Source organism: Acipenser ruthenus, chromosome 5, assembly GCF_902713425.1.
Source record: "Acipenser ruthenus chromosome 5, fAciRut3.2 maternal haplotype, whole genome shotgun sequence".
Classification (NCBI taxonomy): domain Eukaryota; kingdom Metazoa; phylum Chordata; class Actinopteri; order Acipenseriformes; family Acipenseridae; genus Acipenser; species Acipenser ruthenus.
Window position 1 is genome coordinate 48,172,297 of NC_081193.1, and position 16,309 is coordinate 48,188,605.

Below are 16,309 nucleotides of genomic sequence, written 5' to 3' on the forward strand. Positions count from 1 at the left end.
CATTTCTTAGACTTATTTTTTCAATGCATTTCCACATTTCTAAAATACCCTCTGTGTTTGCTCCTCTGTAGTTTCTCCCTTCTGTTTGCAGCTCAAACAATTCATTTTCCATGTATTCTTTTGCAATGCCGAAATCGTGAAATCTTTTTTTGCATTTGCATGATGATCAGATCAAGTTTGAAGGTCGAAATCTTCTGGAAAATAATGTTCAGAGGCCTGTCTTTTCCCTGGAGTTCCAAATTCAGATGATTTAGCATCAGAGTTAACCACTAAGAAAAGGTGTTAAAACCAAGCCTCGCCCAGGACAACTGGAATCTGCTAGAGACTGGAAAATGCTGGCAGATGTTGGTGAACAGCTAATTTTTCCACTTGAGATTGCCACCACTAACCTTCGACCAGACATTGTCTTGTGGTCTGGATCAGCACGCCTTGTTCATCTGGTAGAGTTAACAGTGCCATGGGAGGATGCTGTGGATGAGGCATATGAGAGGAAGAAACTGCAGTATGCTAAACTAGCCGCTGAAGTGGAACAGCGAGGATGGACCCTAGCAGGGCCACGGGGCACTCCGGCCATATGGACATTGGACCTTTTAGATGTGCAGACACTGCGTACACAGACCCTCCAGACATGCAGCTGGTTTTCGCCGTGCTCTCCTTAGCAGCGTAATTTTCTGCCTCTTTGGCTTTTGGGTAGGCAGCACCTCCCTCTCTGGCAAATGTGACTGTTGGCAAGGACAGAATTAACCCCACCCCTGCCAACCTTACATTCCCACACATACTATTTACAGAAGCAAGGCTTTTGTCCTGTCACACTGACCCTGAGATGGTTAAAAAAAAAAAAATCTATATGTTGCTTCCTGTTCAGTTCATATACTGGTGCAAATGCAAGCAGATTTAAGTGAGAAGCAACCTCATGGTTAAATCAGACACAAAAATAAACTTAAAATACAAATTGACAATTTAGGTAATGTAGGATTAATGTACAATCCAATCTTACAACTTACAGTTGGCCTTTAGAGGATAAACAATGAATACAATTAAATTGTGCTTAAATTGAAAGGTCTAAAAGTTAATAACAATGATGACTTCACACTCAATTAAAAGATGATATGTACCCTGGACTTTTACTGTTAACCTAGAGGAAAGGTGACTTGTCACTAATGTACAGTAAAGGGAATTAAAAGGCATTATTTTACAGCTGAGAGGAAATATTAATGCTGGGGGGACGGACGGACAGACAGACAGACAGACAGACTTAAAAACTTGTCCCAGGCCAGAACATTTCTGTGGCTGGCACTAGGTGGTTGTAGCTAATGAAATAATTCCATAAATATTGCATGTACTTCCATTCGCTGTATTGGTTTCACATGTGCAGTTTTGAAAGAAGCACATGTTATAAATGAATAAAGTTTTAAGTTTGCTTGCCTTACTTTTAGATAGTCTTTTCACTTCCTAGGTCAAATGGCTGGAAACCTTGGCAGTCATTAGGGGACATAGATGGTTGGTTAATGACAAGAAACAAAACTTTTATCTCCAGGGGGAAATACCAACAAAGTGCAATACTAACTGAAATGAAGGCTTGCAAACATACATTTATTTTAACACAGTACATTACCACCTGTTTTTTGTATTAATAAATATATATATATATAGTTAGCTACAGCTACATTAATAACCCTTTCCCTTTTAAAAGATGCTTGGATTAACACCAAGCACAATTTTCCATAGATCTTTGAAGTGTTATTAAGGAAGGGGATGAATATATTTTACCTTGCAATAAGTTCTCGTTTAGGAGGAGCTGATCTGAAACCCCACAGAATTTCTTCATATTCCTAGATTGGGAAACACAAATAGTAAATATAGTTTACTTGTTTTTGTAAAGAGAAATACGGTGTAAGATTTTCTCTGTTTTCCACCAGGTGGCACTTTTATTCAGACTCCTACCTATACAGGAACCTCGCCCAAAGCTTAGCTTGATAACATAGGGCTCTGGGGGCAAACCCCCAAATCGGCATCTACTGTACCCCCATTACAACATGCTATTCGATGTTACACCCAAAAGGACAGTTTTCCCCTAAAATCCACATGATACAGTAACATGCAACACAGAAAAGGTACCCATGATTCCCAGCCCCATCAGTCCTAACTATCGCAAGCCAGCAAGCAATCATATTTTTCAACTATACATTTGGGCACTGGAAGAATACTTCACACAAATGACAACTGACAACTGACTAACAGGTTATACACAAAATGGCTGACACTCACAAAGACAAGATCATGAATGAGAAAATGCACAGGAAAGACACAGCATTAAATAAGCCCCAGCCACGTCTACGAAAAGGAGGAATTATTCAATAAACAGTTACACCTGGAATGATTTTATACAAAAATAAACTATATTATTTAACATTCATTCCAGTCATACTTTTTACAATAAACATTCATATATTCTACATTAAACAGTTTTTTCTCCTTTACACATTTTTGTTTAACCTGCATGAAAGACTGTACATAAACATTACCCCTTCTCTTGGAAGATTACCGAACATATGGCTATAACAAAACACTTGTCCCACATGTAAAGCTATGGCAACTTCATTAAGGTAAGCACCCTAATCTAAATAAAGCAATATACCATCACATACCAAATACACTTGCTAAACAGCATACACGATATATAAACTACAGCTCTATCGCTAATAGAATAACAATGATAAACAAGCAAACACAATAACAACAGTTTAAATATTACAGTGAGGGTCTCACCCTCACATGCTGTATAAAAAAAATATATATTGTAGTGGATTCATAGTGCAATAACACTAGCAGGAGCGAGTCATCCAGGACAAGCTTAACACATGTCTCTCTGAAAGCATTTCCTTATGCTAATGAACTGGCCAAACAATGCTTGTTATTAGACATTACATATTGCTCCCTATTTCATTTGCATACTGTAGCTATCATATAAGAGTCTTTGTTTTTGTTGTCAATAAATCAGTAAAAAGTCTATTTCAACATGAATTGGTATACAAGATCTATATCACACATGATTTACAACAAACATTGCTTTATTATTTTCTATTAGTATACAATTGCAAAGTGCATTTGAATATTAATTATGCCAGGGATATGTTTTCCTGTCACAATAATGAAAAATCCAATGTCTGCAACCCTTTTATGAACCACATCTGTTTTTGTCATTGCCATGTAATTGGCAAGTCTGGATTTATAAGAGGCTATTTCCCATCTCAGTACACCAATTATTATTATTATTATTATTTGTTTATTTAGCAGACGCCTTTATCCAAGGCGACTTGCAGAGACTAGGGTGTGTAAACTATGCATCAGCTGCAGAGTCACTTACAATTACGTCTCATCCGAAAGACAGAGCACAAGGAGGTTAAGTGACTTGCTCAGGGTCACACAATGAGTCAGTGGCTGAGGTGGGATATGAAACGGGGACCTCCTGGTTACAAGCCCTTTTCTTTAACCACTGGACCACACAGCAAATTACAATTGTGTACATAGCAACGACAACAAATGTGCTGTGCATTCTTAAACAATATTTCATGGTATAAAAACAGCAGACAAACAGCAGTGTGGAGTAGTGGTTAGGGCTCTGTACTCTTGACCAGAGGGTTGTGGGTTCAATCCCCAGTGGGGAACACTCCTGTTGTACCCTTAAGCAAGGTACTTTACCTAGATTGCTCCAGTAAAAACCCAACTGTATAAATGGGTAATTGTATGTAAAAATAATGTGATATCTGTATAATGTGAAATAATGTATAATGTGATATCTTGTAACAATTGTAAGTCGCCCTGGATAAGGGCGTCTGCTAAGAAATAAATAATAATAATAATAATACTGCCTGCATTAATATTCAGTGACTTACACACAGCTATGTAAAGCTGTGTTATACAGATAACACTCTATCAACAGTAGACTTTGGATTTGTTTTTTTGGCAAAATAAAACTTTGAAGACAAGCACCTGATCATCATGTAAACTTCGACTGCTTTGGTATCTCTTAAACTGAAGTTGTGGAACATCTGCAGGCCTGAGTAAAAAGAGAAAAACAAATCTAAAGATTTGTAGTCGAATCTGTTCTTGTACAACTTCTTATACTGTATATTTGGCAGTTTTTTAAAAGGAGGAAAAGTCACTGGGCGATATCAGCTGACACAAGAAGAGCAGTGTAATCAAATGTTGGCAATGATGAGAACAATGGGTATTTAATTAAACTTTGCAAATCAAGATTAAATGTCATCCAGAATTTCGCTATCTTATAAAATGGATCAAAGAAGTTCCAACAGGATATTTGAAAATAAGTGCAAATTAATTTATGACTTGGCTACTTCCAAAAGGCAACCTTGCCTTGCAAATTCCTATGAAAAATCTGACCCATATACTCTGCTATTGAATTGTAGGTAATGGGATAGCTATTGACAAATTAGTATTTACCTGTTAGCAGATTTTGGTGTCACCTTCTTAGGAGGTGCATAGTATCGGTACTTGGACAAAAACGACTTGGATGCTTTCTTCAAAGTCCGAGGTATGAAAGGCTGGTCAATTCTTGTGAATGATTTTGGGTGTTTATCAAGGACATCTCCACTGTAGGTTTTGTTGTGAGGAGTTAAGGATTTCTTTATGCTCTTTCCAGCTATATATTTCACTGAGTTGCTGTGTGGCATGAAAGACCTGGTAGGTGTCCGAGATCTGCATCCTGAGGAAGCATGCAGTGCTATATCTTGCATAGTCTCCCTTGCAATGGAGACAGGAGAAGGAATTGGAGAGAGACTCCTGAAACGAAGTGGTGTTGACAGTTGTGTCCTCTGTGCAACTGGTGGCACTGCTTTTTGAGAGGCCAGGGCTGGGTAGCTGTTGGACCTACTCGTCTGATTTTTGTCCATGAATACTGTCTCTCCTGGGGAATAGCTCTGTAAATACAAATAGAAAGAACAAAACTATGCCAGTTAAATTAGTCTTGAAATGTACCTTTCATTTCAGAAGAAAACGTATACCAGTAACATATCTGCTTCTGTCCACACATTGTTTGTTTGAAATTCAAAATGTATAATATGTAGCAGAGGAATGACACACAAGGTAACGGCCATAACTCACAAGACAAGCAGCTTCGAGTTAAAGTCGTACCCTCACCTGTTCTTTTTTAACATGGACTTTTAGACTAGAAAATAAGCTCATTGCACCACATAGCCACCAGAAAATGACACTGATGCTGAAAAGTTGACATTTGTAAAGTCTGATATCCAATCTAATTCCTTTGAATTAGCAATTAAAAAAAGAAACATGGCTTAAATTCTTGAAAAACAGTTTGGGTGGTCTACTCACAAGTAAATCAATCTGTTTCAATAAAGCATCTTTGTCAAGGGAATGCACTTATTTATAAAACGTAGACCTATCACAAAGACTAGTTGTTTCAATTAATAACACTGGTTAATTAACAAACCCAATCAACTTAATTGATTTGCTACACTTAATTAATAAATTATGTGTACAGATTATTTTTTAAAACATCAGATATAGAGATAAATGCACTGACATCATCAAAATCAACGTCAAAGTTATTCAAGCACTTTACAATCGCTTGTGAAACGGTGTTGTAATTAACAGCCTGTGTATCTACAAGGACATCTTTCAGTTCTAGTACGTCAGGTGCATGTTCACCATTTAGGTCTTGCAAAACAAAGACAATATGTAACCCATACCCATACCAGTCGACTCGTCAGTGACCACTGACAAGCAACCAGACTGTTTTACCAATTCCATAATCTCCTGCTTGTTATACTCGGCAACCTGTTTAGGTAAGTATTCACGTCTCAGCTGGGCTGATGAAGGAATCACCACCATTTGCTACACTCAGTCTGAAGAATTTACGTAACTTTTGGTTGTCCAATTTTTCAAGAGGGATATTTATGAAAAACAAATACCTCTGTCAGGTCAAAATTTAATGTGTTTTGTGCTTCAGGGTTTTCTTTGCAAGTAAAGCAGTCATACGGCTCTGGATTTCCGCTTTTCTCTTTGGGTGAACACTTGAATCTAAATGCCTGTCAACAGCCAATTCTTGGTAGTGATCTACAGTAACATTGCAGGACGTACAGAAGAGCTTACCTCCATCGCTGTGTAAAACTCCTGTTGGATACTGCTTTACATGATCTGCTATAGACACATTTAAGCCTTTTTAGAGACATCCATTTTTTTTGTTTACAGTTTGTAGTATTTTAATTTCCCGCCTAGATTGCATATAGTCACATGCCATAATCACTGCGCAGCACTATGTGCATGGCGAATAGTACACGCAGACCCACAGCAGACCTGTACAGTTTAGTTAATGTGATTTTTTTTTGTATGAAATGTTTTATTTCTTAAGAATATTGTAAAAATCGTGGTATTGGGCTAATTTCACGATTTCCACAGGGCCTTACTAATGAAACATTGGAGTAAAGAGCTTTGAGAATGTATCCCTTTATGTTATCATGTATGGTACTTTATAATGGCATTTTGGTAAATTGTCGGACTGCTTTTCTACAGATTTCAGTGTTTGACTTCTGCTTGATTAATAACCCAGAATATGTGAATTAAAGATAAGGTTTTCGGTCATTGAGTAATTTACTCTCCAATTCAGACACTATGGGGTACACTTTCAAAGGGGACTACATTGTCAGACATCTAGAATTACACTTTTCCTTAGACAGGCTTATTAGAGTCACCATGTTCAACAGTGACTGTTATAAGTTGATGTTTCTAGATGTGCAAGTGTGCTATTTGAGCACACATACATCTAAATCCCTCTATAAGGTTACAACTGGATTTAGGCACCCAAAAATCAATGGGATCTGAAACAAAAACACATTGGAAATGTGAAAGAACGGCAAGTTATCAAAAGTGCCCAGCCATTTAAAGTGGAGATATCAAAAACACAACAAAAGAAGAAACATTTGGGACAACCTTGGCCAACGCCAAGCAAATAGGAACAACTGTAAAAGCAGTGGGGGTTAAGGTTGCCCCAATTGTTTCTACTCACTTGGCTTGTGTTTTTGATGCAAGTTCAATCTGCCTTTATTGTGCCTGAAAAACACAAGCCATTTTTCAGAGCTCAGTAGAAACAATTGGGGCAACCTTAACCCCCCACTGCTTTTACAGTTGTACCTATTTGCTTTGTGCTGGCCAAGGTTTGTGTTTTTGATATCTCCACTTTAAACGGCCGGGTACTTTTCATGACTTGGCGTTTTTTCACATTTCCAATGTGTTTTTGTTTCAGATATCACTTATTTTTTCACTTAATGGACAATAACACACACACAATAACATTTTTTTTCACAAGTGTTTACACAAATGTCTTTGTTACACATAAATTAAATACATTTTTCTAAGTTTGCAATATAAACCGTGTGGGAATCGAACCCAAGACATGCGTCCAATGCAGCTTGCAATGCAGACAACCTAGCGTTCACGCCACAAAGTTTGTCCTTCCATTTCATAACATTTGCAAGTAGTATAGCAGTAAAGTTGCAGTTTTTAATAAGTAACAAGACAAGATTTTGTAAATAATGATTATGTATTATCTCGATTGTATTGAAAGCTTTCATCTGATTTTGCAAACTATCATAATAAGCTTGATCCATTCATTTAGTATATTGTAACATTTTCATGTTTAGGAAGTAGTACTGTTGAATTCTCAAAATGTTTGTTTTATTTGAAACTACAGATCATTCCTGTCGGGGGCCAGAATTCATGGCACAAAAATAATAACCCTATGGTTTAGTCTTGGCACTTTTACTACATATTCTCTCCGGTCACAACTCACATGCTCGCACAGTCACACCCACAGTTTCTCATTCAAGTTCAGCGCTGGACTGACTCCAGTCCCCAGGCTCATGCACCTCTTTATTATATAACCTCCCGTCGTTTCCCGCCGCTGTCCAGCTCATCAACCAGTCACACCCATGCTCTGCAACAGCATAGCATGTATAATTAAAGAATTAAAAAATGTTCTCAAACTTGTAAAATATTTTTACAATTTGAATTTCACAAATGTGAAAATAACTAGTTCATAAATTATTTTGTATTATTCACAAACATATGTTTCTTAGAGGGTACTTGTGGTGAACGGAAAGTGAATATAGACTTATTTTAATGCACAAAGTGTTCAAACCACATCAAGCTTCAGTGCACTGCATTCTAAACATGTCAAGATAACGTGACATGACAGCGCCGATTTCCACAATTGCCACCAATAGCTACACGAAGCGTTTGCATGCAGATATACAAATATTATGGATGAACAGAATAATTCCAACACAATACAATAGTATGTCTGCACTTTCTCTGTTTTCGTGAAAATCTTTCTCCTCAAGACTGTTTTGGCTAGTTATTACCTTGCATATTCCTCTTCGGAAGCTGGCTTTATTCAATGGTACACAGCACTTCTGTGCATAGTACCACATACACTCACCTGGTGCCCCCGTGCTCAGTGCGCCTCGGTGCACCATGCATTAACCCGGTGCATTGCACTCCGTGCATAGCACCTTGGGCTTCATTTGGTGGTACACAGCACTTCTGTGCACAGCACCCCATGCACTCACCTGGTGTACCTGTGCTCGGTACACCTCGGTGCATAGCACCAGTGTATTACTCCGTGCTCGGTACAGGTACATAGCACTCCTGTGCATAGCAACCCCTGTGCACTCACCCAGTACACAGCACTCCCATGCAGAGCACCATGTGCATTTATTTACCCGTGTGTTAACCTGGTGCATAGCACTCCCATGCATAGTACCGGTGCTTTACTCTGGAGCACTTCCATGCATTGGACAACGGTGTATAGTGCCGGTTTATTTAATCTGGTAGGTATGGTGTTTCACAACTGTGTGAGCTGCGGGGCCAGCCTCCCTCCGGAGGACGGTCACAGTGCATCCAGTGCCTGGGCTCTGAACAAGCTTTTGCAAGGTGTGGACCAGCTTCCAAAAAAGGACCCGTGCTAAGAGGGCCGACCGTGCTGATGGTCGTTCCACCACTTCTGGGTCTCCGAGGCCTTTGTTGTCGCTCTCGAGCAGAGGAATTGTGGTCATCGGAGTGTTTTATTTTGTTTTGTTTATTTTTGTTTGGGACTGAAACTGGCCGTGTTTTTGCTTCCCCTATACCATTGATGATATAGGGATGGCCTGCTTTATTTTTGAGAACTTATTTTTGTGTTTATAAAAATGTAATAAAACACAGACAGTTTTAGGAGTGAAACCTGAGCTTGGACATTGTATTATTGCATCCCTTTACACATCCTTGTCACAGGGTTGTTACAACATACTTTTTGATTTTAAAGTAAAAATATATGAAAGCATGACGGCCTTTATGTACAAAAATATTCACTAATTAATGTTCCCTTTTGACCAGTGGGGACCACAAATAGCATTACTCTCATCAACAGGGACCACAATAAGCGTTACACTTACAGGAAACCAACATTTTTCAGAGCTCAAGATCAGAATCTCAGAATGTGAGATGACTCGAAAAAAAAAAAAAAAAAAACTCCAAAATGTAAAAAATAACAAAGTCCTGAGAATTCTCATCTGGCTGACTTCATCTTTCAAAATACTACTTTTTTTCTCAACTAATCGTGTAGCACTGACAGTATATATTAACACAACATGCTTGCAGACTGAAGGTTATAGTTTCATCAAATCCCACGCATGCCAGACCTTTATAGTTAATTGCCATTAAACTCGGATGTCCTGTAATATACATATGCATGGATAAAAATGCCTGGGGTCTGCAAAAAAATACACTGGCAGAAAAAGAATAAGGACATTTTTAAACAAAAAAATAAATAAAAATAATACTCCTTATTTTATATTTATATATTTTATATACTTAAACAATAAAACCCAAAGAAGAGGGCTTTATCATCTGGTAAGGCCTGCCAGATGAAAGAGGGCATTTAATACAACGAGAATGGCCTTACCAGACGATAAAGCCCTCTTATGAGGATTCTATTGCTATTAGAAAATGGGTATGTTTTTCTGTTTGTTTGTTTTGTGATTTTATGCAGCACTATTTTTTCTTGCTAATCAATACAAATGTTTTCCTCATTATTATATGAGTAATGCGGTTTTCCTCAGAATTCCATCTGAGGTCTGGTAGCCTTCACTCGGGCTTTATCCAACTTACATGGAGCAGTTCTTCATACAGAAAAGCAAACATGGTTTGTGAACTGTTTGTAAAACATGTAAAGAATAAAAGTACAGCAAACTTTTACTGTTTTTTTTTATTTGGATTTGAGTGCATGTTCGTGTATTTGTGTAAGTTACAGTTAGCTCCTTGCATTTATTAGCAAAATAAATAAATGTAGTAATTAAAAATATCTAGTTGTCTACAGTATGTGTCAAACCTGATCATGCTTTTTGTTAGAGAACAGAGTGACATGCATGTAGTATATGGTGCTGTACTGTTAAAGAAATAGCAACAGATGGTACTGTCCAGAACTCCCTATGTAGATACCAATAGTGGTATGGTCGGGCAATAGGATCTGACGCCATCTTCAGTGTCAAACCAGAACACGCTTAGTTACAGGAACAACTTGTGTGCATGAAAATGAAGTTCCTATTTTGTTTAAACTTCATTCTTGTGTAGTTGTCCAAGTTCCTGAAGGTTGCAGTGATAACAAAATACCAGCCAACAAAAGTAAGCACGATATGGTGGGATCTTGAAAATACATTCCTGGACTGAAGAAAGACGACTGTTGCAGTACCAGAACACACAGACCGGACTGCATGGACAGCCGAAACAATCAAGACCCTGTAACATTGATTTAAATTAGAAAATATTGTAAGGCATTGGTCCAAGGCTATTTAACCTTAGAGCACAATGGAACAATTTACATCGCCTCCACTGCTATTGTTGACTGGTAATCTCGCAGAGAATTGGCGCAAATGTGAACAGAGATTAAAATTGTATTTTATAGCAATGGGGCTAGAACTGGGAATTTAAAGAATCAGAAGACTTCATGCTAAGGGACAAAATAGTCTTGACCGATAATAGGCTCAGAGAGAAATTGCGAGAGATTTCGGACCTGTCTTTGGCTAAAGCAATTGACATATGCTGTGCTAAAGAAGTAACCAGAGCACAGGCAATGGCAATGTCCAGCAGTTCAGCAGACACATTTGTACACTCCCTGGAAAAACAAATGACATGTAAGCACAAAGTATATAAGGGCAGACCGTCAGCAGGCCACACAGGCAGCATACGCACAAGCTAAAGACACGTGTGGTAGGTGAGGGAAGATGAACAGGCCTAAAGAATGCCCTTCATATATGACATAGTGTTTCAAATGCGGCAGGAAAAATCACTTTGCAAAAAATGTGCAAGTCACAAACGAATCACATACCGATAAACAGGAAAGCCAAGGATGTGGATGCATTGTTTATTGGTACAGTAACAAAGGTACAGAGACCTGGTGTGAGCAATGAAGGCTAGTATGATTAGAGGACAGTCAGTGAACTTCCAACTGGACTCAGGTGAGGAAGCAAATATTCGGCCAAAAGTAATCAGCTAGATTTAAATCAGCTAAAGCTGACTGGAGTAATTAGGAAAGTCACAAGACCGACAGCTTGGGTTAACAGTCTGGTGATCACAGAGAAAACGAATGGTACACTCAGGGTTTGTTTGCTTGGAACCGAGAGATCTGAATAAGGTCATTAAGCAGCAGCATTTCTCCATTCCAACATCAGAAAATGAACAGTGCAAACTGACTGGAAAAAGATATTCACTATTCTCAACAGGAAGGATGATTACTGGCAGATTAAACTAGATGCTGAATCTGCTCAATTGTGTACAGTTGAGAAAGATACAAATTTCACAGACTACCATTTGGAGTTAAGTCAGCTAGTGAAATGTTCCAAAAGAAGAATTCTGTGCAGTTTGGAGACATTAATGGAGTTTTTGTGATTGCAGATGACATGATAATAGCTGCAGGTACAAAAGAGGAGCATGACAGCATACTGAAACGGTTGATGGATAGATATATGCAACTCAACGTGAAATTCAACAAAGACAAGATCCAGTACTTAGTGAGTGAGGTAAAGTACATGGGACACATCAACATGGGACACATCATAACTGCTGACAGGGTTAAGCCTGATGACTCTAAGGTAGAAGTGATCACACAGATGCCGCATTACAAAGACTGTTAGGAATGGTGTGATACCTAGCTCAATACATTCCGAATGAAGCAGCTCTTACAGCGCTTCTCAAATTACTACTCAGAAAGGACATTATATGGCAGTGACAACCTGAACAACGGGCAGCCTTAGAGAAGCTGAAGGTGGTTATCTCTATGGCACCGGTGTTAAGGTTTTCTGACCCCAAACAGCAGATTGAAGTACAGGCAGATGCGTCAAAAGATGGGCTGGGTGCTTGTCTACTCCAAGGAAACAGACCCATAGCATATGCCTCCAGATCACTATCTGATGTTGTCACAAATACGGCCGGAGTGGGTGGCGTCAGACCAGAGCCAGGAAATAAACAGAGACTTGGGGTTTTGGTGAAGCTGAGTGCGTGATCGCGCTCAGCATTTAATAAACAGAAGAGAAAATAAAAGGGTTGAACAAACAGAAAACACAGGGCACGGCACTGGTAGCCAAACTAAAGAGACAAATAAAACGGACAGACACTAACAAACAGGGACGAACAAACACGGTGAGAAACACTTATTATTCTTGTTATTATTATTTTTACCTCCTCTCTCTCCCGTTCTTTCGCCCTGAACACCCAACCCTGAGTGAAACAAATGTGCATCTATATATACTGTTGTGCTGGGATTCAATTACTAATTAATTATTCACTTGAATCCCAGCACGTGAATTAATTACGTGCAACCCCGTGCTCACATATTACATACTTTAAATGCACGTGAAGTGATTTGTGCCATCCTCGTGCCTAAATACAATTATACAATTTAAATACTCGTGCTGCACACACCCATTTATATCCCGTGTACCAACTACAATACACCAACATTTAACACACCACACGCAACATACAACATATAACACACACATGCACACAGGGGCGGGGCACATTGCCACAGATGTATAGAACAATTACACACAAATTGAAAAGAAACTCCCAGCTATAGTGTATGTACTAAAGAAGTTTCATCAGTACGGGGTTCCTGTGAGACTCCAGTCAGACCACAGGCTCCTAGAAGTGTCTTAACCAAACCAATTAGGAAGTCCCCAGCAAGGCTAAGAATGCTACTTCAAATTCAGAAATATGATATGCAGATAGTGTACACCCCAGGAAAGGACGTTAATAGCCAATGTGCTGTCCAGGGCAGTACCCGATAGGTCAGCTGAGGAAGACTTTGATCTCAGCAGTGAGGTTTACATGAGGCAATAGGTGGAGATATACTGCACCAGCTAAAACCACTAGCACGGACTGTGACATGCAGATGTTAAAACGAAATGCACAACAAGGGATGACCTGATAGAAAGAAGCAGACACCCTTCTGAATCCAGTCCTACTGGCCACTCAGAGACACTCTATACAGGGAGGATGATCATCATTCCAGGAGAACTGCTTAAAAGACTCCACACAGCACCATGTCACACAAAAGGTCCTGTAGTCATAGTCACACTGAAAGCAGTGTTTGAAAGGCATGGCATACCTAAAGAATTAATATCTGACCATGTGCCATTTGCGAGCCAGGAGATGGTGCAATTTTCTAGAAGCTGGGAATTCAAAGTAACTCATTCTAGTCCAGGTTACCCGCAATCGAACTACGTGGCTGAAAGAACAATACAAACCGTTAAAAGATTGATGCTCAGCTGGCGCTACTCAGTCTGAGAAACACGCCACTCACTGGGCTGAAATACTCTCCTGCACAATTACTAATGGGCCGTGTACTGAGGTCAACACTACAAGGTTCCTGTTAACAGTGGTGAATTGTTCAAAGGTTATATATGACAAAGTAAATGTCAAATGTAAAGCGGATAGCTTTAGTCCTTAAAGAATGGGGGTGTAGAATATGGTGCTATACTGTTAAAGAAATAGTAACAGATGGTACAGTCCAGAACTCCCTATGTAGATTCCAGTAGAAGTATGGTAGGGCAATAGGATCTGACACAGTCTTCAGAGTCAAACCAGAACACGCTTAGTTATATGAATGACTTGTGTGCATGAAAATAAAGTTCCTATTTTGTTGGGCCTATCAAATTACTTTCTGGTGCAATGTGGTTTGCAATATCAGTGTATATCAAGGGGCATAATTTGAATGGCAAATGGTACAGAAAGACAGTACCACACAATTAAAATGCAATTCATTGTTCAATGGCAGAAAAAAGAAACACAATATGTTACCTGTTACTGTATTTCCCCAGTTTGCAAATACATGCACAAAATTCAGCTTAGAAAACATGACTTATTTCTTGAACTAACTAAGCCCACAAGAATACAATCCAGTTTGACACAAATATGTATTTAAATTGTAAACACACATGCGCGTTTGGGGATTTGTAATAAGTAAGGTACCTGCTTTCCACGCACAGACAGTGATCAATATAGGAATGTAAAACAGTGGTGTTTTTTTGTTTTTTTTAGACACAGAAGAAAAATAACATTTGGAAATCTGTAAACCAATTAAGTTACAGATTATGATCCTCTTGCGACACAGAGAGAAAAAGATTCTTACCAAATTTTGAACCAGTGTAGTTTTATTTTCAGGTATGCGTAAAAAAGTTAAGTTTTTAATTTCATTTAGTGCTGCGAAAACAGGATTTTCATGTTCAGATATTCACTCATAATTTAAATATTCGTTCAGATATTCGTTCATTTTTCAAGTAATGAAAGGCATTATATTGCTAAGAACACAGGCAGAGGCAGCATAGCAGCAGGGGCAGGGGGCGTGGCCATGGCCCCTATGTGTGTGTGTGCCTTTATTTTACAGCCTTACAATATGTAACATGTTAATATAGAAAAATATCACAGTAGTAAATAATTAGTTGTGTATGACTTACTTTACCCCAGTGAATTAACTACAAAACAAAGGATGCCAAATAGCAGTTCAAGTTAAACATTTTGTTTATTCCTGAAATAAATAGTACATAAAGTTGACAACGCATTTTATTTATTTATTTATTTCATTGTTTTCATCCCCTGCCATTGCCATTTCTTCACAGTAAACAGTGGCCATCGACACATTTTCATAAAATAATAACATGAGGTTTAAACTGAAATTTAACTTTAAGCACTTCAAATAAAACAAATGTGGAAATGGTGTTGTAAAGTGAAGGGGAAAAAAACTCACCGTTTTGGTTGTTGTTTATTACATTCCATATAACAGAAAGTCAATAAAATATAATATACAGTCTATATAAAAATCACTACACAGCACTTTCAGGAAGTTGGGCATTGTTTAAGCGAGGCATTTCTGTCCCATGAGATTCTGACTCGCTGCATGGTCCCAGATGGCTCTCCATAGAGATCACTATGCGCGCGCGCGCATAATCTGGTTTGTTTACTTTTTGCTGTCTAAAACTTTTAAATAAAGCCTCATGAGCTGCTGTGTTGATTCTGATATATATATATATATATATATATATATATATATATATATATACAGTGCCTTGCGAAAGTATTCGGCCCCCTTGAACTTTGTGACCTTTTGCCACATTTCAGGCTTCAAACATAAAGATATGAAACTGTAATTTTTTGTGAAGAATCAACAACAAGTGGGACACAATCATGAAGTGGAACAAAATTTTTGGGATATTTCAAACTTTTTTAACAAATAAAAAACTGAAAAATTGGGCGTGCTAGTGTTTTAGTGTTAGTCTATTTTGTTTGTCTGTTTATTTTGGCCTCAAGTTCCGTGTGCTGTTTTTGTTTAAACCTTTTATTTTTACAATGAAAAGCACTGAACGCCGCAGCGTCTCAGTTCCACCTGCCAGTACTGTCTGTGTGTGTTTCTTTCTGGCCTATCGTCACCCCTACAGCCAGCCTATTCACACTCACCCGGTAGAAATGCATCCGCGTGGTGCGCAGGATGTCATACAGCGCAGGTTCACATCATCGCTGTGCGAAGTAGGCTGGTCTTCGCTGGGGACCAAAGGGAGTGTCGCATTGGCTTTGGAACTCCCGTGAGTTAGGAAGGTAAAACCGGAAGGGACTGTTTCTCCTTATCGCTCTACTAAAATTAGGCTTTAATCTTTCACACTCCATTTCTCACAAACTAAGTAGGCTATGGATGTCATTATCATTCACACAGGTAGACTAAGGCATATACAGGCAATTATTG

At 38.6% G+C, this 16,309-nt stretch overlaps 1 protein-coding gene across 1 annotated transcript in view; it reads right to left on the reverse strand.

Moving 5' to 3' along the window:
• LOC117403153 (spermatogenesis-associated protein 7-like) overlaps positions 1 to 16,309 on the reverse strand; it is a 105,021-nt gene that overhangs the window by 20,761 nt on the left and 67,951 nt on the right. Inside the window, exons 6-8 of the mRNA XM_034005165.2 lie at positions 4,465 to 4,940; positions 3,994 to 4,060; positions 1,771 to 1,832 (exon numbers count right to left, since the gene is read on the reverse strand). Of these exons, the coding sequence (XP_033861056.1) occupies positions 1,771 to 1,832; positions 3,994 to 4,060; positions 4,465 to 4,940 (605 nt within the window). The remainder of the gene's footprint in view (positions 1 to 1,770; positions 1,833 to 3,993; positions 4,061 to 4,464; positions 4,941 to 16,309) is intronic.